At 37.5% G+C, this 27,682-nt stretch overlaps 1 protein-coding gene across 6 annotated transcripts in view; it reads left to right on the plus strand.

Annotated features, from left to right (window-relative positions):
- VPS13B (vacuolar protein sorting 13 homolog B) overlaps nucleotides 1-27,682 on the plus strand; it is a 740,094-nt gene that overhangs the window by 581,551 nt on the left and 130,861 nt on the right. For 5 of the 6 annotated variants that reach the window (XM_029923832.1, XM_029923833.1, XM_029923834.1 and 2 more), the window contains 3 exons: nucleotides 14,812-15,014; nucleotides 17,289-17,496; nucleotides 17,790-17,974. In XM_029923832.1, the coding sequence (XP_029779692.1) occupies nucleotides 14,812-15,014; nucleotides 17,289-17,496; nucleotides 17,790-17,974 (596 nt within the window). Of the gene's footprint in view, nucleotides 1-14,811; nucleotides 15,015-17,288; nucleotides 17,497-17,789; nucleotides 17,975-27,682 lie in introns of those variants that run through there. The other variant, XM_029923837.1, reaches the window with a different exon arrangement.

Consider the following 27,682-nt stretch of genomic DNA (forward strand, 5'->3'; position numbering starts at 1 on the left):
TATACTCAAATCTGTATTCTCTTTCTCTCTCTCTCTCTTTCTCTCTCTTTCTCTCTCTCTCTCTCTCTCTCTCTCTCTTTCTCTCTCTCTCTCTCTCTCTCTCTCTCTCTCTCACACACACACACACACACACACACACACACACCCTCTTACCAGCAGTTCTATTTCTTGTCGTATTCTGCGAGCGACATTATTCTGCCCTGAACTAAACTTTTTTTTATAGTGTATCTCTGAGCTCAACAGAGTTAATGTCAGATTTTTATAGTTTGAATCTAATACAGAAATACTTCACTGTGTCTTTGATTTTACAGTTTATATAACTATTGTGACCATCTGCAGCAGCTGCACTTTTCAAATTATTTGCTGAACCAAATTGAGCACAGTGACAAAAGTAGTCATCTCAGATGTGCTGTTAAACAGAGAAAGAAAAAGGACCAGTGCCTTGGTACAGTATGGCCATCTGCTGTACAGATGTTATTGTATAGAATGACTTAAGATAAAATAATTGTAGAAAATTTTCATTAAGACCTCAACAATTTGCACTTGTTTATGCGAATCTGCATAACTCCCCAATGAGACAGCACACTTGGGGTTTCTTTGGTTCTCACTCACTTTCCCTTTGATCCTTTTTGATGTGCTGACTTTAATAAACACAGTCAAAAACACTGCAAAAACATCATGGAAAAAACTACAAAGGAACAATTATAGCAGCAGAAACTACTCTAATCCCTAACTTACGCAAGCTATTTTTAGTGAAATATTTTTTTTAACACTCTTTATGTGACAATGTTATATAAACAGGGTAAAACGGTCCTTTCCAGATGAGTTTTAATTTAGGAGCTGAAATCGACTTGTAATGCCAGAGGAATCTTATGTTCTAAGTAATATTTAGAGAAACACAATGGGGAATGTGTTATAGGCTGTAAGGTACAAAAAATATTTGAGTTCATCTAACGATTGTATTTTTTATCATCTAAACCGTCCTGAGTTTAGGGGAAGAGTGTAGGGAAGGGGAATGATGAAAGCCTGAGAGGGGGAAGTTAATCTTCCCAAGATATTGATAATACACTTAAATCGAGAACCACTTTCATATTCATTTACTGGTTTTTGCAACAAAATATATGCAAGTGATTTACTGAAGTGCTTTCATCATTTGAAACAAAATGAAATGGTTAAATATTTCCAACTTAAAAAAAAGAAATCTACAAGTTTTTCTTAGCTTTCTGTCCTATCCTGTGACCCTAAACTATGAGAGTTTCAAGGGACTTGATTTTTTTCTAAATTTTACTCTGCAGATGCTGGTGTAACAGTGACTTAAAATAACCGACGTCATATTTCTGCTAGAGTACTTATGTTCTTCCATATGTCTTTGGTAAAAGGGCCCTAAAGTTCTGATTTCAGTAGATGTAATGCTTAGATTTTTTTATGTTGGTATATAATATTGAAAAAAAAATAACAGTGACTCTCATTTAGAGATTATATCTTATTTTCTGAAACATTTTAAGACTGATAAGTATTTCTTTTGCTATCCATTAAATCCGTCCCATTCTACAGTGTATTCTTTTAAAAAACAATCCCCTTCCCCCTACCTATACACCCAACACACAATCTTTTTGCCATTTGAAGTATGTCATTTTGGAGAAACCATAAGTATATAGCTGTAAATTGTGAGTGTAGTGCTGCACTTTCCACAGGCAGGATGGGGAGTGAGCTGCCCACGTTAGCTCCCCTTGTCAGAGTAAATTATGGCTCTATTAGGGCAGCACTCCTTGGAATTTGGCAAACAAGGGTACGCAATTCAGGTTGTGAAATAGCTGTACTTTAGGCTGCCGTGCTCTTGCTCAGGGACACTTGGATTAGCAACCTCCATTTGGATAAGGAAAAAGGGAAATAGGGTATGAACAAGCTAGACGGCACAGAGGGTTCGGGGAAGAGCCTAGTGAGGCCACCGTGGTTCACATTTTAGTCCGAACTGGGGAAAGGTTGCAAGGATCTTCTCTCCATAGGCACTTAGGGGACTTTTCGTCCATGGCAGAAAGCAATGAGTTGAACTTCTTCTAGTCAAAGAGCTGTAGTTCAAATAACTTTCACTACCCCAGTCTCTGTCATCCAGATGTACGTATCCTGGTTTATAAACCAAAGCAGAGAGGAAGAAAGCATATCCACGTTATCTTTCACGTACACAAATACCTTGTCTTGTGGTCACTGAATTCAGGACCAATCAAATGCAAAGGAACCTAAAGTTCCTTTTTATATACTGAAAAGTGAAACCCACTCATTAATTGATACAAAGTGGAGCTCCAGCTTTTCATTCCATGGTTAACTGGATCTCCTGAGGAAAATCTCCTAAGGCGTTGTCATAGCATTGGATGCTGCAGAAATGCAAGTAAGCCTAAGGGGAAATAAAACATTAAATTAGATATGACTACCTAAAATAATATGTTGCAATAGCAAGCCATTTACAACACCCCAAAGACCTTTGTTACTTTTAGGAAGAAACAGCTTCTCTTTCCAATCCCTGAACAATAGGAAATGAATTCTTCGACAGTGAAAGCCAAAGGACAAACTTAACTTTCAAGCCACCACTGAGGACTGAAGTAGGAGTACAGCTTGAAGACAGCTATACAAATCACTAACAAACCTTAATGAATATTGGGTGTGGGCATCAGGGTCCTGTCATTTTTGACACTATGTCCCAAGTAGCTTAAACCCAACACTCAAGGAAAGGTGGAGACCTCGTTGGGTCTGTAACATCTGGGATTTTATTTGTCATTTTGGCATACCCTGCAAGTGCAAAAGAAAGAGTAAAAGGAGATTATCTTGACAATGAAATGAGTTACTGAATCTTGTGATAATGAAAAGCAGAAGAATTCTAATGCCTTTCTATAGTCCCTGAGGTAGAGGTGCGTTTATAGTTTTGCAGAAGTAAAATGTAGGCAGACAGAACAGATGGCCTGGAGTCCCTGAAACTTGACACCGCTCATCTCAGAACTGAGCACCACTATTAATCCTGGTCAGATTCCCTCTTATTGCTTTATAACAAGGTTCAAAGTAGCTACTGATAAACCGGTGTATCCCTCTTCTTTTATTCTTAAATTACCTATATCGATTGCCGATTTTTTCAACAGTGATATTTTTCTGTATATACTGATGGACTATTGAGACTTTCAAAAGAAGTAGAATAGGAAGTTCTAAAAATTGAGCGAGAAATCAGTAGCAAAAGTAAAATTCTCATAACTTTATTTCAAAATAATGTGCCATATTATTTCTCTAACCTGGTGGGAAATAAAAACCATAAATGTATAAGATACTATCTTGAGAAGTAATCCTCTTGGCCTCTTCTTAGAAATCATATGCAGTGGAGAAGAAATCCCAACATACAAATATTATTCTCTGTGCCGTAATTGTTACCGTAATATATGATTAACTAGAGTTTAGGACAGTCACAGGCAATATCAATACTATTGTCTTAGATCTTTTTTTCCCACCCTCAAAAAGAGAGGTAAAAATTTAAGAAAGCCTTATGTTTTTTAAAAGAAAAAAACCCACCAGGAGATAAATGCTGTTCAGATATGTTTACATGGTTACTTACTCTCTTGTTTAACCAAATTATATTAATGCAGCCTTCTAGGTCTTTCATTTGGGATACTTAAATTTTTCTGTTTTAAAAGCTTTAAAAGATTTGTCCATTTTGCAATTATTGTTCTTCATATACATTTTTGGTTTTAGTGCTATGTAGTTACTATGGCTGCTTTGGATTCCAATGGGAAGCCTTTAAAATACATAGTAGAGTAACTTTAGAAATTAAAAAGATGACCGCTGGGTTGAATTCTAATATGTTAAAAAACCATCTAATAAGCATCCACCTTGGGATGCCGAGCACTGTCATGTGCTGTGGCGTGGTGACCACGGTGGACCTGCCCAGCCTCTCCTAGAGGGAGATGAGCTCATCTCAGAGAGATAACCATCTCTGGCTTCTTCTTCTGATTCATCATTGACCTGAACTCCACTTGAACCTTGTTAGACAAAAAACAAGCAGAATTCCTGGCCCAAACTATAAAATATAATTAAGCCCTTTTGAAATGATGTGTAAAAGAACATTGCTGTACCCCCACTTATAACCACTACCACCACCACAACCAATAAAGTTAAATCAAGCACTGCCTGTAATGGATTAAAATAATAAATGTTCCTGGATTTCAGTGTTTGAAGTACTTGAAGAAAACAGGCTCCCAGCAACCCGAGTAGCTGAATGCAGGAGAGACATTTATTAATGACGAGTTCAAGGATTTGGCCTGTTTAAGATCATTACTTTCTGTTTACCGTGTGTTACACATCTTTTATATTTTTACACAGCCCACATGTGTCCACGTGCAATAATGAAAGCTTTTTTTCCAACAGAAGAATTGTTAATTGTGTAAATGTGGCTCTCTTGGGGAATGTGAAGTCTTCCTAGGACTCTGCTCCTTCTAATGAGAAATCCAGTACGATTATACTCTTTCAAGTGTATCCACCTTCAGTCCTGTCTCTAGCTAAATTGGTCTATTTCTTCTATTGTTTTTAGTTACCAAATTCCAAGCTTAATCTAGACAACTAGAAATCTGTTGGCCATAGGTTATATGTTTTAGAATTGTGTCCCATTATAGGGGACTTTTTGTATTTTAAGTACTATAAAAAAAATCCTTTTTATTTCTTCTTCAGTTTTAACAAAGGGACAGTAAAGAATGATTTCTCTAGTTTTAGATACATTTGGGAGGGGGAAAGGGCAACTGGTAAAAATTTCCCATATATAGCTATTTAAAATAGAGTATTCAAGGGACCAGAGGAAAAAGGACCTTTGAGATTAAAAAAAATTTTTTTTTTCTCAGTTGACATAAAGATATCTCACTGCTATGTGCTTTTAGAGAAGAAAGTTTCCAGTCCTAGCTAGTAATTAAGTACTGGAGATTGTAATAGCTTCTCCTCTGGGTCCCATTGACAGCACCTTAGAGGTCACTGTTGGGTGAAATGGACAAGAGTTGTTGTAACCCTCAGTGCTGGGACTCTGGAAAAAGAGAGGATGAGGATTAATCTCTCTCCCCCACTACTGAATCTGTGACAGCATTTACTTTTGCCTGTGCTCACAGAAAATTGCCCTCTCATCCACATAAGCCATGAGGAGGCTATTTGCTAGGAAAGTTTCTGGCAAAGCCACCTCGGCAGCAATGAGTGACCAAGGACACATCTTACATGTTCTGCTCTCTGGCTGGGCCTCTGGACCTGTAGGCTATGTTGGCATAACACTGAGGCTGTGAAAGACAGCTGAGGACAGGAAAAAGCATTTATTCACAACCCTGTTGCCAGTTGGAAAAATGAAATTACTGAGAGCTAACTAATAGCAGGAGTTTTTATAGAGCAACCTGGTGCTGGACGGAGGCAGACAGAATCTGAATCCTAGCCCTGCTACTTACTGGCAGTTGATCATGGTAAGAGTTACAACACAGCTTATTTCCAAAATGAAGGCAAAAATACTTAATTCACAGGCATCTTGAAAGGATTAGGTGAGATAATTAACTCAGAGTATCCTACACATTCCTTGGCACAGATTTATTTAATTCCTCTATAAATATTGGTCTTTTTACATCTTCCTTCCCTTCCCTCTCCCAACACCACCTGAATACTAAACTCATAGATCATTAAATTTATGAGTTTAAAATTATATTAAAGACTATCCTTTTCATTACCAAGAACCCTTTTTTATCCTTTTCTCTCACAGACCTCACAGATCCAAACACGTTGCATTTAGGATTAGATAGCTCACATAACTATATCAACTTGATACGACTAACCAAAAAGAAAAACTTTAGTACATCCTGGAGCCTGTTCCAGATAGATTTGGGATTTCTTTCAGACTCTGAAATACTGAAAATCCCTCATGAGCCACCATTACTATGTGGAACTCCCTCAGGGTCAAAGAACCCTGGGCTGAGGCCCACTGAGCCAGGCCTAACTCCCTCCTTGAGTTCAGGGTAAAAGATTAAGTGATTTGCCCAAGGACATTCTGAGGCCAAAGGGGGGCTATACCATGTCTCCTGGCTTCCAGTCATCTGTTATACCGGTCTTAAAACACCTGGATTATGCAGATCAAGACTGATCTCTAAACCACTGTAGGAAATTATTAAGCAAGTCATTTTGCTTTCAACACTGTTTGATTAAGTTTATACCAGTTCTTCCATCCATGTAACTTACTTAAAAAAAAATTCACAGCAGTTTCCTCATGTAATTAAATTAACCAGCTACCGTATTCCTCTAAGAAACTTTTGAAGTGTGTATTTACTGTTGTTCTTTCCTCTGAAAGAAAGTTGTCATATACTTTCCAATATACACAGTCAGATCTGCCAGTCTGCTGAAGAAAACAAAACAAAACAAATAACAGAGCCACATGGTCCAATCAAGTTTTATTTTTCTAACACACTAACACCACTATGAAAACAGTGAGCATGGTGGCAGGTTGGAGAGGAAGGAAGAGGCAAAGCTTATCCTCCATTCCTCTTTGGTATTTTTAGTTTTTCTCTAATACCTGAGAGTTCTAAAACACTTCTCAAAAAATGCTTTTCCCAGACAAAGGGCAAGTATAAATAGCCAATTCAGTAGACTGTTTTATCTTTGATGAGTAATTCCCTCTTTCTTTCTTTATGTGAAAGAAAAAAAGTCCTGTTCCTGTTTCTTGTCATTTTATTATGGCTAAGAGAAGAGGTTTGGTTTAGAGCAGGGGGCTCAGCTTTTCCTCACTGGGGAGGGCTGGGTGAGGGTACCAGGGGACTGGAAATCGCACCCAGAAGAAATCACCGGATAGGATGGGGTACATGTTAGCAATGCCCAGTTGGGCTCTCATTTTGATGTCTAGGCGTTTTAGTAAACTTGTTTGCGAGCACCGGCATCCCTTTCAACATAAACATCAGGATCCGTGTAGTTCTCTGACAGCTGTCTTATGTTTTGATCGATACATTAATCTTACCCTGTATTTTAGCTTACTATATTACTTTTAATATATACAGATATATAGGCAATTACAAAATAGAATAATTAAGTACAATCTGATCAACTTATATATTCTGATTAAGGGGGAGAAACAAGTTTGTTTTTTCATGGTTAAAATACCCAAATGCCATTTTTGTGTACTTCAGCATCATTAGTTGACGGAACTAGAAATCAGAAGTGTCCTAATCGTCTCTTTATGAACCACACTTATAAAATCTTTTTCTTGTCATCTAGTTACTTATGGTCATCTCTTTAGGGATCATCTCTCATAGATGTTTATAAATTTTTTTTTCTTCCTCACTTTTGGAGGCACCCTGATGCTTTGCAATTATGCAAGTTGACCTGTAGATGTACCTAACCCATGCTTGATGACTTTCTCGTAGCCTTAGATTATTTCCAGCAGTAAAAAAAATACCTGGATATGTTTTGCTAGCATGTGTCATCACGGAGTGCTCCTTCTCACAACACACAGAAGCATTGAGTTAGATTGTGTTTTGCACAGTCAGCATGTAGAGAGTCGGAGCCTCGCCAAGTGTCCAGTAGATACTGACAATGGAGGGCTGGCAGCACTCTGTAAACATTCTCCAAAACAACTGGTTTGCATTTATTAGTCTTGTGAAGGAGTATTTTAAAGGTCATAAAACTACTTGTTCCTTGAACTTAATTTTTACACTCAGGGAAAAGTATGTCAGGATGCAAAGCAAGCAAGATTATTTGTTTATCATGCCAGTTGTTTCTGAAATTACTTCTCAGTGTTGTTACACCTCATTTAGTTTAATTAAATATCTTCCATGGGTTTGCTAGAGCTGAAATTAAAAATACAAACACAGATTTTTGAAAGAGACCAATGGAATAATCAGGCGGAAAAGCATCTGTTGAAAGGAAGGAGGTACAAGAGCTTATATGCTGGGTCAAAATGACCTGATCACACAGTTGCTCAGTGCAGTGTGGTGTCCTCGGATGGATCCTGGAACGGGAAAAGGACATGAGGGGAGAAATGTGAAATTAAAATAAGCTCTGTAAATTAGTAGTACTGAGGTTAATTTGCTGGCTTTTGAGAATTGTACTATAGTTCACATACGTTGTTAACTTTAAGGGAAGCTGATCAACTTTGCTAAAAGTCTAAAATTATTTCAGAATTAAAATATTTTAAAAATGAGGTAATAAGTGATTAACTTTAATAATATTCATGCTTTAAAATTGACCATTTAAAATGTAGACTTTCACAGTTTATTTTTTTTTCTTCTCTCCATACTACTTTTGGAAATATATGGGAGGAATTAACAGTTCAGAAAATATAAAGGATAACACATCAAGCACCTATAGATTTACCAGCTAGAACAAATGTAAACACCTTGTCATATGGCAATATGTACACAGATGCGCGCGCACACACACACACACACACACACACACAGAGGTAAAACGTCACAAAACCATTCAGCCTTTTCCAATGCTAAGAAGATAGCACTTTATAGTTTTTGTATGTGGTCGTTTTGTCCAACAGTACATTAGTCTACTCGGAAGAGGAATAGTTAGCATTCCTGAACTCAGTTTCTCTTGCCCTTTATACCACATTTAAAATGTGTAAGTATCCAGTTTACATGAGCTCTGAGTATTCTCTGTGGTCCTGGGTTCATGTGTGTGGTGATACATAGGACAAGATTCACTGTATCCCAGGGAAGGAATTTAGCATGCTTCCTGATGAAAAAACAAAAAGGAGGGAATAGTGTCCCCCAGGCTAGCTGCTCACTGAGTGACGGAAAGGGAAAAGGAAAATTAATAACCCTGTCATGAGTCCCAGGGATTATTTTCACATTTTGAGGTAAAAGTGTGAAGTTTGGCTTACCATTTATAAATGACGCTTGTGAAATTCATCACCACTCTTTATTATTAAGTGATCATCATAATCTCTTATTACTGGTCATTTACGCCAAGATTAAAACCACTTGAACTAACATGTTTTTCTACTCTTTTGTTGTAATTTTTTAAAAATGTAGCAGGAAAATGTTCAAAAGGTAACAAAGGTTCTATTTTAAACTTGAAAGCTGGTACTTGTGGATGAACCTTTCTGTGGTGCCACAGGTGAGGGGTGCCACCGGAACCCCTCACTGAGGAGCAAAGCCACAGCACTATAGTGTGTGTGGCCAGTATAGTGGGCATATGGGCACATGGGTATGAGTTAAGTCAGCTGCATAAGCCTCAGGCATGAACCACAGCTCATCTCCTTGTAGGTGTATGGCACAAAAGAACAGAGAAGGGACAGAAGGGACCAGACAGGGCACCTTGGTGTCTCCAATGGTGTGTTTCCTTTAGGCAGTGCCTGTTCTGTGTCCTCACTGCCAACATAAGCATCTTAAGTTTTCAGTGCCACCTTTAGGTTTAAACAAGTCTGTCATCAATGCTGGCAGACCTGACATAGAGGCAGGTAGAAACTGTAAAAGGATTACAAAGATGTAAGAATAGAGTGAGGAGTAGGCAAGTAAGGAAAAGAATGAAAGGGAAAGGGAAAGAATGAAGAGCAACTTATCAAGCAGATACTTGATCGGGGTAAAAGAATTGAGAGCACAAAGGAGAACACAAAGTGAAAAAAATACATTTGTATGATAATAGGGAAGTGTCCCATGTGTTTCAATAGTTCACTTGCTTAACAGAGTCAATATTACAATGTTGTTGGTTGTTTTTTTTCCCCCTCTAGTAGTTCCTGAGATCACAGAACTTGAGGCCGTGAAATTGTCAAAGAAAAATCTGATGTGAAAGAAAATTCAAACTATTTATTTTTCTGTTGTATACCCAGTATACAGTAGATAACCAGTAAATGTTGGTTGAATAATGAATGCATGCACACATCAATATCAAGGTGGAGGTGATCCTGTATATCCAAAAACCTTACAAGTAGATAGAAGCATGGGAGTAACACTTGCTTAAGAAATTAGGCATGGTTTTTGAATACTGTCATAAGAAGTTGTCCGTAAAGCCATAAGAGTAGAGGAATTCACTGGAATAAGAGATTGGCGGGGGAGGAAAAATAGATGACTATGGATTAATTACCATTGGCAATCCCTTTAGTTAGAGAATGTATATCAGTTGGGATGCTTTGAGTTATAAATGACAGAAAACCCAACCGCAGCTGATATAAGCAGTGTCACATAGGTGAAAAGCTTGGGCCCAGTGCTGTCCTTAGTCATGGCAGAATCCGTTAGGTCTTCCTTCCGTGTCACACAGCTTCAGCCGCGGACCCCACGCAGTGGCTGCCAGCAGCTCCAGCACCTTCATTTTGTTAATTTCAAAACCAGAGAACAAGAGGAAAGGTCACTTTCCTAAAAGTATTATTGTATTTCATTGATTTTCATTGAATACCATGCTCATCCCTGAGCCAAATCAAACTCCAAAGAGTATCAAACATGAAAATCAAAAAGTGTGGCAGGTTTCCAGCCCTACTAGCCTACATCCTGGGAAAGCAGTCCTGGATTCTGCTCTTCATGAAATAACACAACACCCGGAACAGTGTCTGCCTCAATTGCAGGGTCACTGTATCTCTGGCACATTGTGTCTCCTCCTGCCCTCCTCACTGCTCACCTGAGTCTGGCTGGGTTGTTTTCTCCTCCTTATTGCAGGCTCCCAAATATTGGCTTCCTACTTCTGGGCCATTTTCCTGAGGTTACAGGCCCTATCTACCTTTATTCTGTTCTCGTGAGAATTCTAAGTATCTCATTCTCTCTACCCAACCAAAAAAGAATAGGATTTGTAGGACAGCAGTGAGGTGTTCATGTGTTTAAGCTGTCAACATTTCGATATTGGTGTGTAATAATTCAAGTTCAGAATTTTTCTCACATCCTTCCTCACCCCAATCAATAAATATTTCTAATTGTATAACTTAGGAGAATTAAAAAGAAGCTTCTAACAACCCTACTTAACTTCTTCTTTGAAAAGAGGAATTTTCTGAGGAATATACGTAAGATATAATGATGCAAATTTTGTCATCCCAGTACTGGATAGTTTAGGCAAAACCTCAAATTAATTTAGACAACACACTAGCGGTATTTTGAAGTAATTCCTGCTTAGTAGAAATACCTAGTAAGATCCAAATTCTGTATGTATTAAGTTCTACAAAGATTTTATCATATGCTTACAAATACTGTATATATATGAAAGCTATTACAGAGTGAGAAAAGTAATCTTGTTCATCTATATACTCTAGACAAAATATTGTCAATCCCATTCTTAATGAGACTCCTGGAGATAAATATTAGCTCTTTCTTTTGATAATTTTTGATAATTACCTTTGCTCCCATGAAGTTGTCCTTTATGTGTCTTAGTTCTTTTTCTTTAATTTTGACCACGTCAAAGTGATATTTTAGGAATGATTAGAAATCAACATATTAGAAGGGGTACTCAGCAGGTTTTTCACTATCATAGGAAGAGATACAGATAAGCAAAAGGAGAAGACTAGAAACCACTCTGTGGTGCTGGATTAGAACCAGAGGTATCAATATGAATTCATGATTTTTAATATATTTTCTGAGGGATAGATAAAGAAATACAGATGTGTGTATAAACATGGCTGAGTGTGTGTGTGATTGTGTGTGTGTATGTGTGTGTACACACACACTCTAACTTAGTCCTCTCTGCTCAGATGGCCTAGAAGCAGTGACACCGTAGTAGCAGTGAACATACCTGCCACCCAGATTGTGTTTTCTAGGTACCATTCTTCAGCAAAAGAAATCCAGGCTCTTTGGAGAAATGGCTATTGCCAGAGATGAGATAGGAAAAATTTCTCAAGCCTAAAACATTTTAGATGGCCAGAAAATAAAGAAGTCCTCAAAAAATGATGGAAGTGTATCAAAAGGACACAGGATCCAACTTGAAGGAGTTCTCAATGCCCAAAGCTGGAGCAATTTAAGCAACAAAGTAAATGATAGAATTAGATTATAACCCATAACAAAATAAATGCCCATGAGTCCATACTCATACAAATACTTGAACTAATAAATGGGGTAGAAGAGACAGCTGTTCTTACCACAGAATGCTAATTAAGACATGTAGAAGATTAAGGAAAATGAAAATCAACAATATCACACATCATAGTAATAATCACTGGAGGCAAGAACCATCAGTAGATACTAAAACATTAGTGGGTAGAAGAAGTTTGATGTAAAAGAGGATACATTCTTGGTCTTTGTATATCTCCCCCACAAGATACTTGTTATTTTCAAATGGAAAAATAGCCATTTTACAGTGACAAAACCTGGCAGACACCACTTTAGCCATGTGATCAGTGTTAATATTGCCAATAGTAAAACATCAGCATCACTCCAGTATGATACACTGGAAAGGGCATCACTTCTCTGGGATTCTTGCCAAAAATGTATAACTTCATCCTAATGAGAAAACATCACATACACTCAAATTGAGAGACATTTTGCAAATAATTGGCATCTGGCATATTCCAGAGCATTAGGCTCATTAAAGACAAAGAATGCTGGAGAATCTGTCACAGACTAAAGGAGACTGAGGAGACTTGCCAGCTAAATTCAATGCGGATCTTAGTTTGGATCCTGGGCCATAAAAAGGACACTAGTGGGGAAAATGGCAAAAGTTACATAAGATCTATAGATTACTTAATAGTATGATATCAGTGTTCATTTTCTGCTTTCTGTATTTCTGCTACAGTTACACAGCTGAGTGAGAAGTATATGGGAACTCTGTATTTTTGCAACTTTTAGGTGATTCTAACATCACTTCAAAATAAAAAGCATGTATGTGTGTTATTTCTTTTAGAACGGGACTTGGAATGGATGGCTTCTGAGGTCTTCTCCACCCAGGGCCTTATTATTATATGACACACTGATGCAAAATGAAGAATAGCAAAGATTTTAGCACTTTTCTGTTTCATCTGTCAGTTAACAAATACGTTGAGACAGACGAAAGTCGGATCCGATTATAAACGGACAACTCTGGTGGGATATATCCTGAGGAGCTACTGTTGTTCCCAGTACTATACTGAATAAGATGGCCTGTGCCTCTGGGATGGTCAGGCTGCTGGAGCTTGAATATGATGTGGTCTTCCCTGTTCATCACTTAGCTTGCCAAAGTCTCTCTTCTTGGATATTTTAAAATAATGGAGATGGATTAGAATGATATAGAAATTAAGTCTTGGAATAAGAGAACAAGTGCCCCCATTTGGGCCCTGAGATTTGTTTAATCCAGGTGTCTGACAAGGCAATGAGAAACATTCAGTAAGATAAGCAACCTAGAGGGCCTTTGAAATTCAACATTTTGTGTATGAAGAACCAATGGAAAATTCACATTAAGATTACTGTGAGATCACTGTGTATTTCACTGTAGGGCAGAGAGAAGATGCACGTATTTGGGAATAAAGAGAAATTTAATTCTGTCATTCCCTTAATATTTGCCAAATTATTTTACTGAATCAAGCCTATACTTTCCTCGTCCTGTTTTGACAAATGTCTCAATAATAAATGGGTATGATTCAATAGATGAATGAAACATATTTCAGCAGATGTCAGGAAGTTATAACTTGAGTCTAAACTCCATCAATGGAGGTGATTTTTGATTCTTGGGCATTTGGGGGCCTGTTTCTTTTTTTTTTTTTCTGTTTCATTTTTTCTTTAAGTGAGGTGTAGCAGTGAGTCAAGAACATTGTGCCAATGAAATGGAAGTCTTAGTGCCACGATATAGCAGAAAACTTTAAGAAACTGGTTCCTACCATCCTAATTGTTAACAAAAGTCTTAGCCCGAACCTAGGTGAGTGTGATCTCTTCCATGGAAGATTAGAAGTTCCGTGTCTTATTTCTGCAGTAGGAGAACATACAACCTATATGAAGTTTTCAAGTCTCCACAGAATTGAAAAGTCAATGTGGGCACTGTACTTTGAAACGTGTATACTGTGGGCCTAAGGTGTTTTTTAATCTTTCATCTCTTTTAAGGATCAAATATCATTAGAAAAATAAGCCATGGGCATTACGAACATGGTCTGGCGAAATTCAATATTCACAATGACAATTCAGAATATGAGCTCCTTGGGGGAAAGTTAACCCACCACTCTAACTTTGCATCCAAATAGTCTTAAAGTGTGCCATTGGTTTTATGAAAAGGTTTTGATCTACACTTCTAGTTTAAGTTCAAAGAAAACCTATATTTTAAATGTATTCTTTTTCTTGGTCTATTGACTTTGAACTATAGCATAGAGTTTTTCTCATAAATCTGACCTGCCACTATCTGTTTTTAAGACTTTGTAAACTTCAAGTGGTTATGATGTGTGAAGTTTGGATTAAACTAAAATTTTTAGAAAACACATGTTATATATTTTGATTGTTTTGAATTTTCACATGGGTCAGTCAAAAACTTGAGTGTCTAGCAAAGTAATATACTATACTCGCTGTTAACTGGAAGAAATCACAGAAAATTGCCCTTTCCCATCATGTTAACAATAGACAAATGAAGCAGCTGTTCTTATTCTTAATGTAGTTGTTTGAAAAACTTGAACCATTTAATGAAAATGTCTCTACTCATAAAACTTAAAATGCTCACACATGGAAAAAGTCATAATGTTTTGGCAAATATTTCTTTGTTAGGAATGTGAATGAGGTATACCTGCTTCATAACTAGAATTCTGTATAAGTGGCATAAAAATGTGAGGGAAGGCCAACCGAAAAAGAAGACTCCGACAAAGGATGACGGAAAGCTCTTAAGAAATATAAATAGTTCCTGCTCAAACATATTTTTTGACAAGGAATAATTATATTTCCCTCTCTTTTTTTTTTCCAGGTATAATTCTTGGGTCATCATTTCTCCTCAACATAAATGATTTTCTGCTTAAAACAAGTCTCAAAGAAAGAAATAGGATCCTGATAGGACCATGCTGTGCTACTGTCAATCTGGAAGCTAAATGGTGTAAACACAGTGGCAATCCAGGCCCAGAGCAGTCCATACCAAAAATATCCATTGATTTAAGAGGAGGTCTGCTACAGGTCTGTGGGGTTCGGCCACATTTTTCCTCTAAATTTTCAACTAAATTTTCATGTTTTTTGTTTTTATTTTGAGAAAGCGTGTAAGTGGAGGAAAGGGGCAGAGGGAGAGAGAATCTTAAGCAAATTATGTGCAGGACTAGATCTTAGAACCGTGAGATCACGACCTGAGCCGAAATTAAGAGTTGGACACTTAATAGACTGGGCCAACCAGTGTCCATATAACACCTAGTGCTCTTCCCCACAAGTGCCGTCCTCCATGACCACCGCCTCTTTACCCCCTCCCCCTCTAACCTTCAGTATTCAATAGTCTCTCAGGTTTTGCGTCCCTCTCTCTCCCCAACTCTCTTTCCCTCTTTCCCTCCCCCTGGTCCTCCATTAGGTTTCTCCTGTTCTCCTGTTAGACCTATGAGTGCAAACATATGGTATCTGTCCTTCTCTGCCTGACTTATTTCGCTTAGCATGACACCCTCGAGGTCCATCCACTTTCCTACAAATGGCCAGATTTTATTCTCTCTCATTGCTTTTGTGTGGGCATATGTTTTCATTTCTCTTGGATATGTTACTAGGAGTAGAATTGCTGGGTCTTTAAACTTTTTTTCTGATTATAGACTTTTCTAACTAAAAAAGAGTCACCTTGTCTCAAGCACAGTGTCATCAGCAGTGTGTAAGAACATTTGTTAATCAGGTTCCTTAGATGTTATAAACACCTGATAATTAACAAGTGCCATGTATTCAGCCGCAGCCTTTTAAGCATTTGATTTACAGCCATGTATGGCCTGTGGGACGGTATTCAACTGATTCCTTGGTAACTTTCTGTCTGGTTAGATGCGAGTGTGTTCCTTATGTGATTTAATATCCCCCAGTTTGACGCAAAAACCTTGAGAAATTCAAAATTACAGAAAATGGAAAGGACTAATTTGTTAACAATGGAGGCATATTATATATGAACTTCTTGTTTCATCTAAAAGTTGTGTTCCTCAACTTTTTCACCAGTTTTCTTACTGACATGGAGCTAGATGTGGAAGAATTCTAGTAGCTTTTTGCCTTGTATTGCTTTGGAGATTTTTAGCATCCATCAAAAATCTTCATGTATTAAACAATAAGCGTGTATTAAAGTAAGTGAATAACAATATTAACTATAGTGTCATTTTCCCAAGACAGCAAAGTAACATTAAAATCAACAATAAGACAGAAACACAGTATACCATCTGTACGTTAGAAAATCACTCTCCCAACAATTTAAAGCCTAAAGTATAGTATTCAGTTTCCCAGCTTGACTTTTCACCTATTTCTATTTTTCAGTATCCAATAAAAATAAGATTAATGAGAACAAAAGTATGCTTAGTATCATAGCTCTTACGTTCATTTCTGATGCCTTAATTCCAGAAAGCTGGAACTAAGATTAGGTTTAAAACTTACTGGTAGGTATAGGGTTATTTTTTCCTACTGTATATTTTTTATGTTAATCTCGTTCTCTTACAAATAATTGTTATATTGCATTTATCCAATATTTTCAGAAAAATAGAACATTATTGACATTTTGAGTCCTTTGACATTGTTCAATACTACCCACTGATCATACTTCTGTTATATACTAACTCTTCACATACAGAAAAAGAATTTCATCCTCTTTATTATAGAAAAAACCAAGGCCTTTGTTCTAAAACTCTACTTGGCCTCCTATAGGGTTGATTCTCAGGGGCTGTGGAATACTGTATGTTGGCACCTTCTCACTAAACACAGAAGTGGGGAGCCTTCTGAGTGCAGGTGCATTGAGCACCTTCCCTCTCTTGTTCTCGGACGAGTAAAAGTGCAAAGAAAGGAACCCTATAATTAAGATGTGTTTGTTTAATCTTATGATAAAATGTAGGAAGCTATTACACAAGGGTTTTATTATTATTTTATTAACATTTGGGCCTAGAGGATCTTCAGTGCCTTCTCTCAGACTGCAGTAGGTATTGTTTTCTCTCTTAGCCAAGTTAACTCATAAAAATTACCTCGCATTAACATAATTTCTTTGGTAATTCAGCATTGAAAATTGACTGATACTCACACAATACATGATGTATTTGATTTCTTGTTTTTATATATTTCTGCAAGTAATAGAATTTCATCCCATAGGTCAATGACTTCTTAGAAATTATAGCTCAGTTATTGTCAATAATTAAATTGAACATGACGGTCCTGCATTAATTCAAGTATGATTGTGCCTAATTATTCTCATGAAATGTTTGTATTTCAAAGCCACTAAAATTTTTCATATGATTTTTAAAGGTTTTCTGGGGTCAAGAACATTTGAATTGTTTAGTTCTTCTACATGAATTACTCAATGGATACCTTAACCAAGAGGGAAATTTTGCAGTGCACGTTCCTGAAACAGTGCCACAAATGCCATCTCCTATAGAAAAGAACCAGATGTTTAAAAGTGAACAAAGTTCAGATGACCTACGGACAGGCCTGTTCCAGTATATACGAGACGCTGGTAAGTAGCAACAGCTTCATTATGAGAGAAAGAGTTTTAACTGCACGTTCACAAAGCAACACATCCAGATCGCTGGAAAAGTACATTAATACCTGCAGTACAAGGATAGTACGTTACCGTTCAGCTTCTCTTAAGGGAAAATTCTTAATTTGTTCCTGTCTCAAACCACATAAAAATGTAAAACTTAACAACCAGCCTTTTATATTCTTTTATCTTCATAAATTTCTCTTTCTGTGGTAAATCAACAGGTTCCCTTCCAAAAGCATACAATTAATTATCTTTTCATTTTACAGAACCTCTGAAAATGCCTGGTGTCTACGAAGTCTTGTTTTACAATGAAACTGAAGATAGCCCGGGGATGATGTTATGGAGGTATCCAGAACCGAGAGTGCTCACCCTGGTACGGATCACTCCCGTGCCCTTCAACACCACGGAGGACCCAGATATCAGCACGGCAGACCTGGGCGATATGCTACAGGTAGGTAATGACTATTCATTTTTAAGTGAAAGCTTGGAAAAGTGCTGATTAGGTACTAGGAAAAATGATTAGGGCACATCTGTTTTTTCCATCATTAGCATCAGGGAAATACACTATATGTGTAAATGGAAATATATTTTATATATACATACACATAATACATATATGTACACAATACACATATATATTTTAAACTTTTAGAAATTTTAAAATAGGGAATAATGTAATTCAGATGTATGATACATGGCAATTTTGAGAGTTCTCAGTTCCACTCTTAGCCATTTTGTAGGTAGGTTATGTTAGATGGTCTCTAACTGTGTTGGGATAGGTGTCATTCAGTTCAATACACATTTTTTAAATACCTACTGGGTAGTCACTCTCTTCAGCATTTCTGGAACTGCGTTATGAGACAAAATAGGTCCACGTGAGGCCAGAACGGATGATTCAGCTTTCATCTTCATTTCCAGAGCGAGTCTTAGGCTTGAGGTAGGCTGATAGGAGAACCATCTAACCAGTGATCCTATTCCCTATGATTTTGTGAAAATGTCTTGCTCGTCAGTTCCCTGAGTTGAATATAAATGTCACTGTGAATATCACTACATTATCATTCTACTCATTAATATCCTACAGATCTGAATTTCTCCAAAAATTTGTTTTCCTCTTAGTTTTCCACCTACCACTACAACCATCTACTCAGAGCAATGAGATTTCTGTTTTTCCTTGACTCCCATGTCTCATTCATCAATGGATCCTTTCAGTTTTGCCTCCAAAATATGTCCCTCTTCTATCTACTTCTCAATTTAGTGGGACAACTGTAGTCCAGACTACCACCTTTCTGTCCCCTGCCACAGTAGCTTCCTAAATGGTCTCAGTGATTCCATTCTTGACTTCCTGTAATGCATTTTCCGAACAGCAGCTAAAGTGATCTTTTTAAAATGTAGGTCAGGTCACATCACTCCCCTAATTTAAAACCTGAGGGTATCTTCCTCTATTTCTTAGAACAAAATTGAACCATCTTGCTATAACCTATGAAGACCTCCAATCTGTGCCCTGACCACCTCTCTGATTTGGTCTCATACCAGATTCCCCATTTCTCACTTTGCTCCAGCCATGCTAGCCTCTTTTTTCTCTTTGAGCATACCACCAAAGAGTGGTATGCTCTGTCCCCCAACTTTGTTAGTTACATACCAGCTCAAATGTTTTCTTTTGGCTGCTTCACTACCACTTCTTTATTCTATATTACATTCCCTTGTTTTACTTTTCCTCATAGCTCTTATTGCTATTTAGCATTTTTGTATGCATTTATTTATTTACTCTCTACCATTAGAAAATAAGTTTCTTGTATTTCTTCATCACTTTTATCCAGCTCTTGGTACATAGAGTTAATTCACCAATTTTTTTAATGACTGCTCTATACTTAAATAGGTGAGATCCAAGATTCATAATGGTATATTAGCATATTAACATTAAAAAATATTATATGCTTATTTAATTCTTGTTTAAATTCCTCATTATAATATATTTAGTTAGAGGTTCATCTTCTGAATTGGTAACAATAAAATCTGTTATTGCTTTGTCAAGTGAGCTTGAGTGTTCAGAGCTATCTGATTTGCTAAGATGTCAACAGTCTACTTTGATTTTTTTCTTGTGATGAGAATTCTTAAAATCTACTCTCTTAGCATCTCTACTGTGAGTCTTTAAATTCTTAAATGTGTTTCCTCTCCTTTTAAGATCATACTCATGATTATCTTCTCTCCTATAGCCATGTCTTTGAATACTCCTATCTTATTACCAATATCCTTGAATACTTCTAACTTATTAGAATTGTCTAGATGTAGAACATCTTTAGTAGTTTCAAGCAAAATGAAAAGACTCACATATCAAAGTTTCACTATTATGTAAGAGCTTCTCTCTATCTGCTTTTAGGGTTCATATTTATAACTGCATGTTAATATACTAACTATTTGTGGTAGTGTGGGCCAGTTGTATTAAATAAGGCATTTGAGATAGTAAGTACATTCACTGATGACATGTTCTTTATCTTCTCACTGACAGAGAAGAGGCAGAAGAGCATTATGGTTCAGAGAATGAACTCTAGCCAGAATGCCTGGGTTCAAATTCTGATGCTGCCACTTGCACACTGTGTCACCTTCAACAAGTAACTTAATCTCTTAATCTCTCAATTTTTTCATCAGACATAAGCATGGGCTAGACCAGAGAGAGTGGGGGCTGATGATTCTGCAGTCAGCAGGAGTAGTCCAGGAGATCTGGGACAGTTCCCAGGTCGAGACAGTAGACTTGTCACATAACCAAAGCAATGCATCATGGGAGCCTGGCAGGTTGCAACCAACAAAGAGTTGTATCAGAGAGATCCTACCATATTTCACATCTTGTTGGAGAGACAGAAACTGAGATGTGGGCAGAGTTCCAAGACCAGGATGCTGGTCTAAGAATCAAGAGAAGGTTGACCAGCTATAAGTTAAAGGGAGAGTTTGATCCCAGCAGTAAGAAGGAACACCCAGAATTTGATAACCAGAATGGAAGAATAAAAGCAGGACAGGCAGACGGTGGCCATGCTGCTAAGTTTCTAATCTAATCTAATCCTCACTAGGAGCAGAATTTGGCCAAAGGGTTGCGGTGAGCCTCATTTGTAGAAATACCTCTCGGGGTTGCAATCTTAGAACTATACAGACTATTTTGTTTCCTTGGAGCTTCTGTTGAGAACAGAAAATACATTGCATGAATCATAGCTTTGATTCAATATGACAGCTTTTTCCCTGAGCACTTGCAGCGCCAGACCTTGGGCTTGCTCCTGGCGATACAGCTCCTCAACTGAACACTGGAATTAATGTTATTTACCTTTCAGAGATATTGTAAGAATTAAATGAAATATTATAGCTAAAGCAAATAAATGCCTTACACATAGTAAGACTTCAGCAAAGTTTCTTTCTTTCCCTCCACTCACTCCTCTTTCACAAGCAAATGGCTGGACCACTAAAAGAACCTTCTAAATAGAATTCCAGCTTTCAGTCTTTCTTCCCTCATGCTATCCTACTAAGCTCTTAAAGGAACAAATGAATTGTATCAATTCTTTGAGAAAACCATTCAATTATTCAGTCTACCTAGTAGACTGACCTTTAGGGCCCTGCATAACCTCTCCAGCCCCTACCCAGCTTTACCTTTCACTCCATTACACATGCTCTACCCTCTAGTCAGACGCCTGTTCAGCCTTTACCAAACCTACCTGTGACAGTCTGATTTCCATACCTCTCCCACTTCGTTTGAATCTCCCCTTTCTCTGCTTGAAATCCTACCCATACTTCCAAACAGCCCATATGCCCTCTACTCTTTCAAGCCTAACCTGGATACCATCTCCAACATAGTACCCTCTTCCTCTGTAGTCCTATGACACTCCATAGTACCATTTCTATGCTATCTCTCCTACTATTTCCCACATTTTAACTATGTATTCATATCTTGTCTCCTAGATTGTTGGTTTCCAATGGCAGTGATCATATCAAATTTGTCATTATGTCCCTTATAGTATCTACTGCAGTAGAGATATTCAATATATCAAATGGATGCATGAATGTCCATGTTCCTATTTTATATTACTCAGAAGTATTACATTGTTTGTCACTATTTTATGAAGCTATTGAATGAGTTTGGGTTTTGCAAACTGAATTATGTCAAGATACATTGCGTTATGCTTCAGTGGTATTATCTACCGTAAACACATAGTCTGATGTCATTATGTTACATAGGCTCTTGGTGAGATCACTGAAAATACTGCCAAGCCTACTGCCCCCTAGACAGAGGCTAGTTCTTAAATACAAAGTTAAGTTAATCTCTTTGGTTTTAGGCTAAAAACAGAATCAGGTTTGGTTGACATTTTCCTTGAGGATGTTTAGTTCATAAAAAACTGACCTTCTAGAGTTCACTTATATAGAACCCTCAGATTTGTCTGTTTATATAAGTTTCCATGATTGATAATGGGATTTATAAACAGACTCCCCATATGAGTTTATAGAATTTATTTTGCAATTGTAATGAATTTGCAATTGTAATGAAAAATATGGAAAACATGTTTATACATTAAATGTACTAACCATAGGTTCTGAATAAAGACCCTGAAATTAATGTTCGCAGAAAGCAAAAGGAGCCTATTTCATGTCAGTTCATAATTTTTATCATGTTTAATTTTAAGTATTAGTAGTATACTTAGGTATCAATAAAATTACAACTTTTAGGATAGAGTAAAGCCATCAACCTAGAAGGAATTTTGTGTCATCGTCAATGAGCTTAAATATCAGAATTTCTGGCACTATGTCTAGCATGTTTTAAGTTTTCCTCTCCTCATCCTATCTTGTTCACTGCCTATTAGGATTCACTTTCGGAAAAACAGGTATACCCAGATTGTAAAATTTTTATCCATTTTTGAGGTAAAATTGTCAATGGATATTTTCATTCTCATACAGATCTGTCATGGAGCTTATTCTCTTTTCTCAGTACTGCATTATTCTTGTTTCATATTTATTTTCACTTATGTGTTGAACAAATTTTTAGGTATCTTCATTTGGTATGTGAGAATAGGCCAAACTAAATATCATCTTTCCTCAAAGATCTTCATAGTAAAAGCTTGAGCTTTACAATTCAAGACAAACACTAAGGGGATTGGGATCACTGAAGCAATTTAAACAGAGGAGAAGCAAAGTTAAAGAAGTAAAATGGAAGATAAGTTTGGTATTGATTACAATGTAGATTAAAAGAAAATCTTATGTACATCTAGGATGTACATAAGATTCCTGGCATGCAAGTCAGAGGAGAAGGAAAGAAAACGTTTAAATAATTTGAGGAAAAGATAACACAGGTTCACAAAACTTTACACTAGAAAAATTAGATACTTAGATTTAAATCTATACCTTCAGAAAATATGAATATAATTAACAAATGATATGATAAACATCTGTTATTTTATTTCCAACTTCATGGCATTTCTCACCCAAAATACTTATTTAATGTCCTCTTAAAATAGCGTAGGTCACTACAGTGTATAGAACGTGAGTATATAAAGAGAGAGATCTGTCCCTACTCATACCGGTTTATGATCTACTTGAAAATAGAGTGCATAATTACACATGCAAACACATGATGGAATAGCTGAATAATAAGATAGACCCATACATTCATATAGGAGGAATCCTATAACTTGAGGAATTCTGACATCTGAAAAGTAAATTGATTTAATTGGGACATACAGAATTAATTTGTTACTAAACTGTGTGATTTCATAGTACTTTTTCAGTAACAAAGCCTTTTTAAACATCAGAATTTAGTGAAGAATTCTTACATGAGAAAAACATGACTAGAATCCATAAGCGATATCTTCACAAGGATAACAGGAAGAAAAAAAAAAACAAAAGCTGTGTCATTTGTTTATTTCTGGTGGAGAAGGAGAACAGCAAGCCAAAGAAATCAGTGCACTCATGTCCAATTTGCTTTTGTTTATTCAGTTCAAAAGTCAGGGAAATTAGTTTTTAAAGTAACATTAATATGATTTTAAAAATCAAAGTGAAACCACATTGGAAGACTAATGAAGAAAAAAATTGCATACTTGGAAACCAGGGAGAGAATCTAAATGGTTGAGATCTGGGTGGTTTTTGCTCCAATGTGTTATAATCATTCATCTTTCACACCCGGAACTATGCTAGGTGCTTTGCATAATACCCTCATTAAATTTCATTTTATTCTGAGAGGTACACATTATCACCATTTTGTAACTGAGGAAACTGAGGGCAAGAAAAATTGACTGGATTTGAATTCTAAAACCTAAAATGGGGGAGCCAGAATTTTATCCCAGGTCTTTCTGACTCTAAACCCATGGTTTTTTACCCTATTTGTAAAGCATTGGGATAATAATTTTGTAGATGATACATTCTGGTGATATTGAGCTACTCTGTTGAGAAATATGGACTAAAATAAAATAAAAGTATTCTTTTCTTCAAACTATGAAATCGTGACTCAGACCCAAGATATGTAAAATAAACTTAAATAAATAAAAGGACTCCTAGACACACAAGATAGATTGGATATTAAGACATCTAAAGGAAAAATGTTTCCCTCAGAAGGAAAACTGGTCAGCTGTTGAAGCCTAGGAGGGTCACAGAAGCATTTGTTGGCACAAGATCTTCTGGCAGCATCCAAAGAAATGGTGCCCAGGCATCTGGTTCACCTGGTAGCTAAATCCCCTTTATGAAGATGAATGTATCCGCTGTCAGATCTCTGTGTCTAACATTCAAATCATCCAACCACCCAAATAGCCAGCCTTCTAAAACTTTGGCTCCAGCGCAGTCTGTCTACAGAGAGAGTATCATACGTTGCTCAGGCCAGCATTGATATCCAGGCTGCTTGGCAGTTAGTTATCCATCTCATGGTAAATTAATAACTTGGCATCTGGTTTATATATCAGTCTCTAGTGAACTTTGTTGCATGACTCAGCATTCCTTAGTCTAGTCAGTGCTAGAACACTATGGAAATTTTCTGAGACTGCAAGACCAATGGCCAGATCTTGAATCGTGGTGAATCTATCATGCTAAGTATCCTCTTGTGGCTACCTGCCTTCCTAGCAGGCTGGTCTTTCCCAAGTGACATCTCTATTGTGCACTGTTGTCACAAACCTTTCTAAAGAAAATTATACTCCAGCTACCTTAAAGAGTTGTGAGAAGTAGATATACTATATCTAGAGCACCAGCATCGTGTCTCACATGAAGGCGTAGTAAATTGTTATTTCAACACACAGTAAATGGTAGCTGTTTTCAGTATCACCATTATTATCATCATCATCTTATCAATTGATCAAAGAACCTAGACCGTATTGTGTTAGACCAAGAAAGCTCTTCCTGGGAAAGTCTTTCTCAGCAAGACTGTATTTATAACCTATTAATGTCAGAACAGTTGTTAGGTATGCTGGCCATGCCTGTGACTAGTGGCATGCTGTCACTGACTGGGAATGGCTGTTATAAGAGACACTACTTTCCCAAAGCTGCACGGTCAGGGCCTCCAAGGTAGTATGTCAGCTACCGTCCTATAGTTTGCAGGTAGCAGAAACCCCACTGAAGCTGGGCTTAAATAAAAATAGTGGGATCTAGTATCAAGGTACAGTGGGGGGTTCTAGAGGCCAAGGGCAGCTGGGCCTCTCGAAGGGCGAGGCCAGGAATGGAAGATAGGAACCCATGAGGGTGTTTATATACTATCACTTTGCTCTCCTTCTTTCCCTATGTTGGCTTCATTCTTCCTTTTTAACAGACTAGCTTTTCTCCTGCTTCTCAGACCACCTGGTAGTCTTCCCACAGTTCCCAGAGCACAGTTCCCAGAGTCACATTTACAAGTGCAGCATTAGGTCCAGTTCCACACTCCTGATTGACCTATAGTGGTGTCAGGTGCTCTTGGCTCATTCAACGATGGCCACGACCAACATGACTGAATTAGGGATTATTGTGAACTTTGCAGATACCCCCAAGAGAGATCCATCCTATGTCAGACCCCTTACTGTTCTTGCTTTTCACCCTGGCTAGTGTGGCCACACTCGTGGTCAGTGCTGGCCTCACCCTGACATCTGCTTCTTCCCAATCTGATGGATTCTGAAGGTCTGCACAGTGTATTCTGCTCTTCCAAGAGGAAAGCCTGTTGTATATGGTCTATAGTGTTAGAGAAGAATCACCACTGGCAGAAGATCTCTAGAAATACAGCCTCACTAAAGAAAAACCTTTACTCCCTTTTTACTGTGTTTTTTCCAGCTTTTCCCTTTGCAGATAACTGGCAAAGCTGTTTCTCTGTTGAACCTCAAAGGCTGTCTGTCTGTATCTAGAGAAACGCCTCATGTCACTTTTTAAATCTCCTTGTTCTCCCCTAGCATTCTCCCAAAATATCAATTGGGCAAGTTCCTATGACCTGCTGACACATAGGAGATATTTGCTTGTCCCCAAAATGCTTAAAATCAGTACCTTTCTTGGTCAGTGTCTTCTCTCTAATGCAATGACTATGGAGCACATTAGCAGCTTCACGGATTGTACTTTCCCAGTTCTAATAATGCAGGAGAACTTCATATCTAAAATATTTTTTATTTTTGGAATTGAGTGTACAATGTGATGTTTCATGTCTACAGCTTAGTGGGGATTTAATTGTGTTTAGTTTTCTGATAATATTTTATCTTACCTACTCACCCATAGATGGAACTAAGGTTTCATTAAAAATTGTAGTTGTGGTAGTGTTCTTCTTTTTCATAATTACATGAATAAATGTTTTAAGTCAAACAGCGATACCCAATATTATCCAATAAATTAAAACTCAACTTTTGCTGCTTTAAACTTGACTTTGCAAGCTTCCTGTAATTCTAAAGCACATGTACCTGATAGGTAAAGGTTATGGTATTAGCACATGGTGACACTACATAAAAAGAATCCTTCTGTGAGTTACTTGCATTCTAATGTGATGTGCCTCTTCCATGCACAGCTTTAAAAGAATAAAAGGAAGTATTCTTGGGTGTTTCTTTTCAGCTGTGTTGGGAAGTTCACTTAGAGCTACAAGTATGTTCCCAGAATCCTGGGCCTTTTTATTTTATAAGCACCTCCTGCCACGGGCAGCTGTACTACGTGTCCCAAAAGGCTTTGCTCCTATCCATCATCTTTAGGAGGAGTGCTCAAAGCCCAGATATGAGATACGTTGTTGTTGAAATGCAGAAAGAAAGAAAAAAAGAGTCTTGGGGGCTTTGGGGAAGTAAGAGGCAAAGCCAGACTCTTAGGAAATAAAGGAAAAGAAAAAGTCCAATGGACACAATAATAAATGGTTTTGAATGATGGGTAACAGTGCTGGATCAACTACTAAGTGTTTTACGTCCAGAAGCATTGCTTCCTTTTTTGGACAATAAGGGGGGAACCTAAAATAGAGTATTCCCTGAACACACTTTTAATCATTCTGTCTTTGTGGTGTAAAAGTATAAAAAAAGGATCTAGGAATATATGGAAAAGAGCTCTACTTTAAAACTCTGAGGTTAACTCAGTAAACATGGATACAAGGATGTGAGTGAGGCCATGAGGGCTGCAGAGACAGACAGGGTGCTAGTTCTGCTCTCAAGGCATAGTCTTCCAGGCGGGGGAATAAGTCCACAAAATAAGGCAAGGTAGCACCATGAAGTGCCACAAGGAGAGATTGCGTGTGACTGGAAAAACAGTAAAAGGCTTCACAGAGGAGATGGCAATTGAAGGGTTCCCTGCAGGCTGAGTAGGATTTCAGCATAAACTGAAGGGAAAGGAAATATGAAGAAAAAATCAGTCTGAGCGCAATTGCAGAATTGGGTAAGAGAAGACAGAACTCATTATCTGGGAAGTGGCAGATAATCTGGGCCGGCTAGCATGGGTTATACAAGTAAGGGGTTGGCGTAAGGGTGATAAGATCCAGAGATGGTTTTTTAGTCCATGTTCCTTCACGTGGAGGGAAGGAAGAAGGTAACACATTCGTTGTGAACCTAGTGTGTACCAGACACAGGCCTGGTGCTTTTCTGTATCCTGTCCCCACGATCCTCACCGCAGTGCTGCAGAGCAGACACTGTTACCTCTACTCCTCTACTTTAGAGCTAAGGTAACTCAGGTTCTAAGAAGTCATCTGATTTTCCAAAGATCACAGAACAATAAGGACTTAAAACCAGGACTC

This window comes from Suricata suricatta, chromosome 15, assembly GCF_006229205.1.
Source record: "Suricata suricatta isolate VVHF042 chromosome 15, meerkat_22Aug2017_6uvM2_HiC, whole genome shotgun sequence".
Lineage (NCBI taxonomy): Eukaryota > Metazoa > Chordata > Mammalia > Carnivora > Herpestidae > Suricata > Suricata suricatta.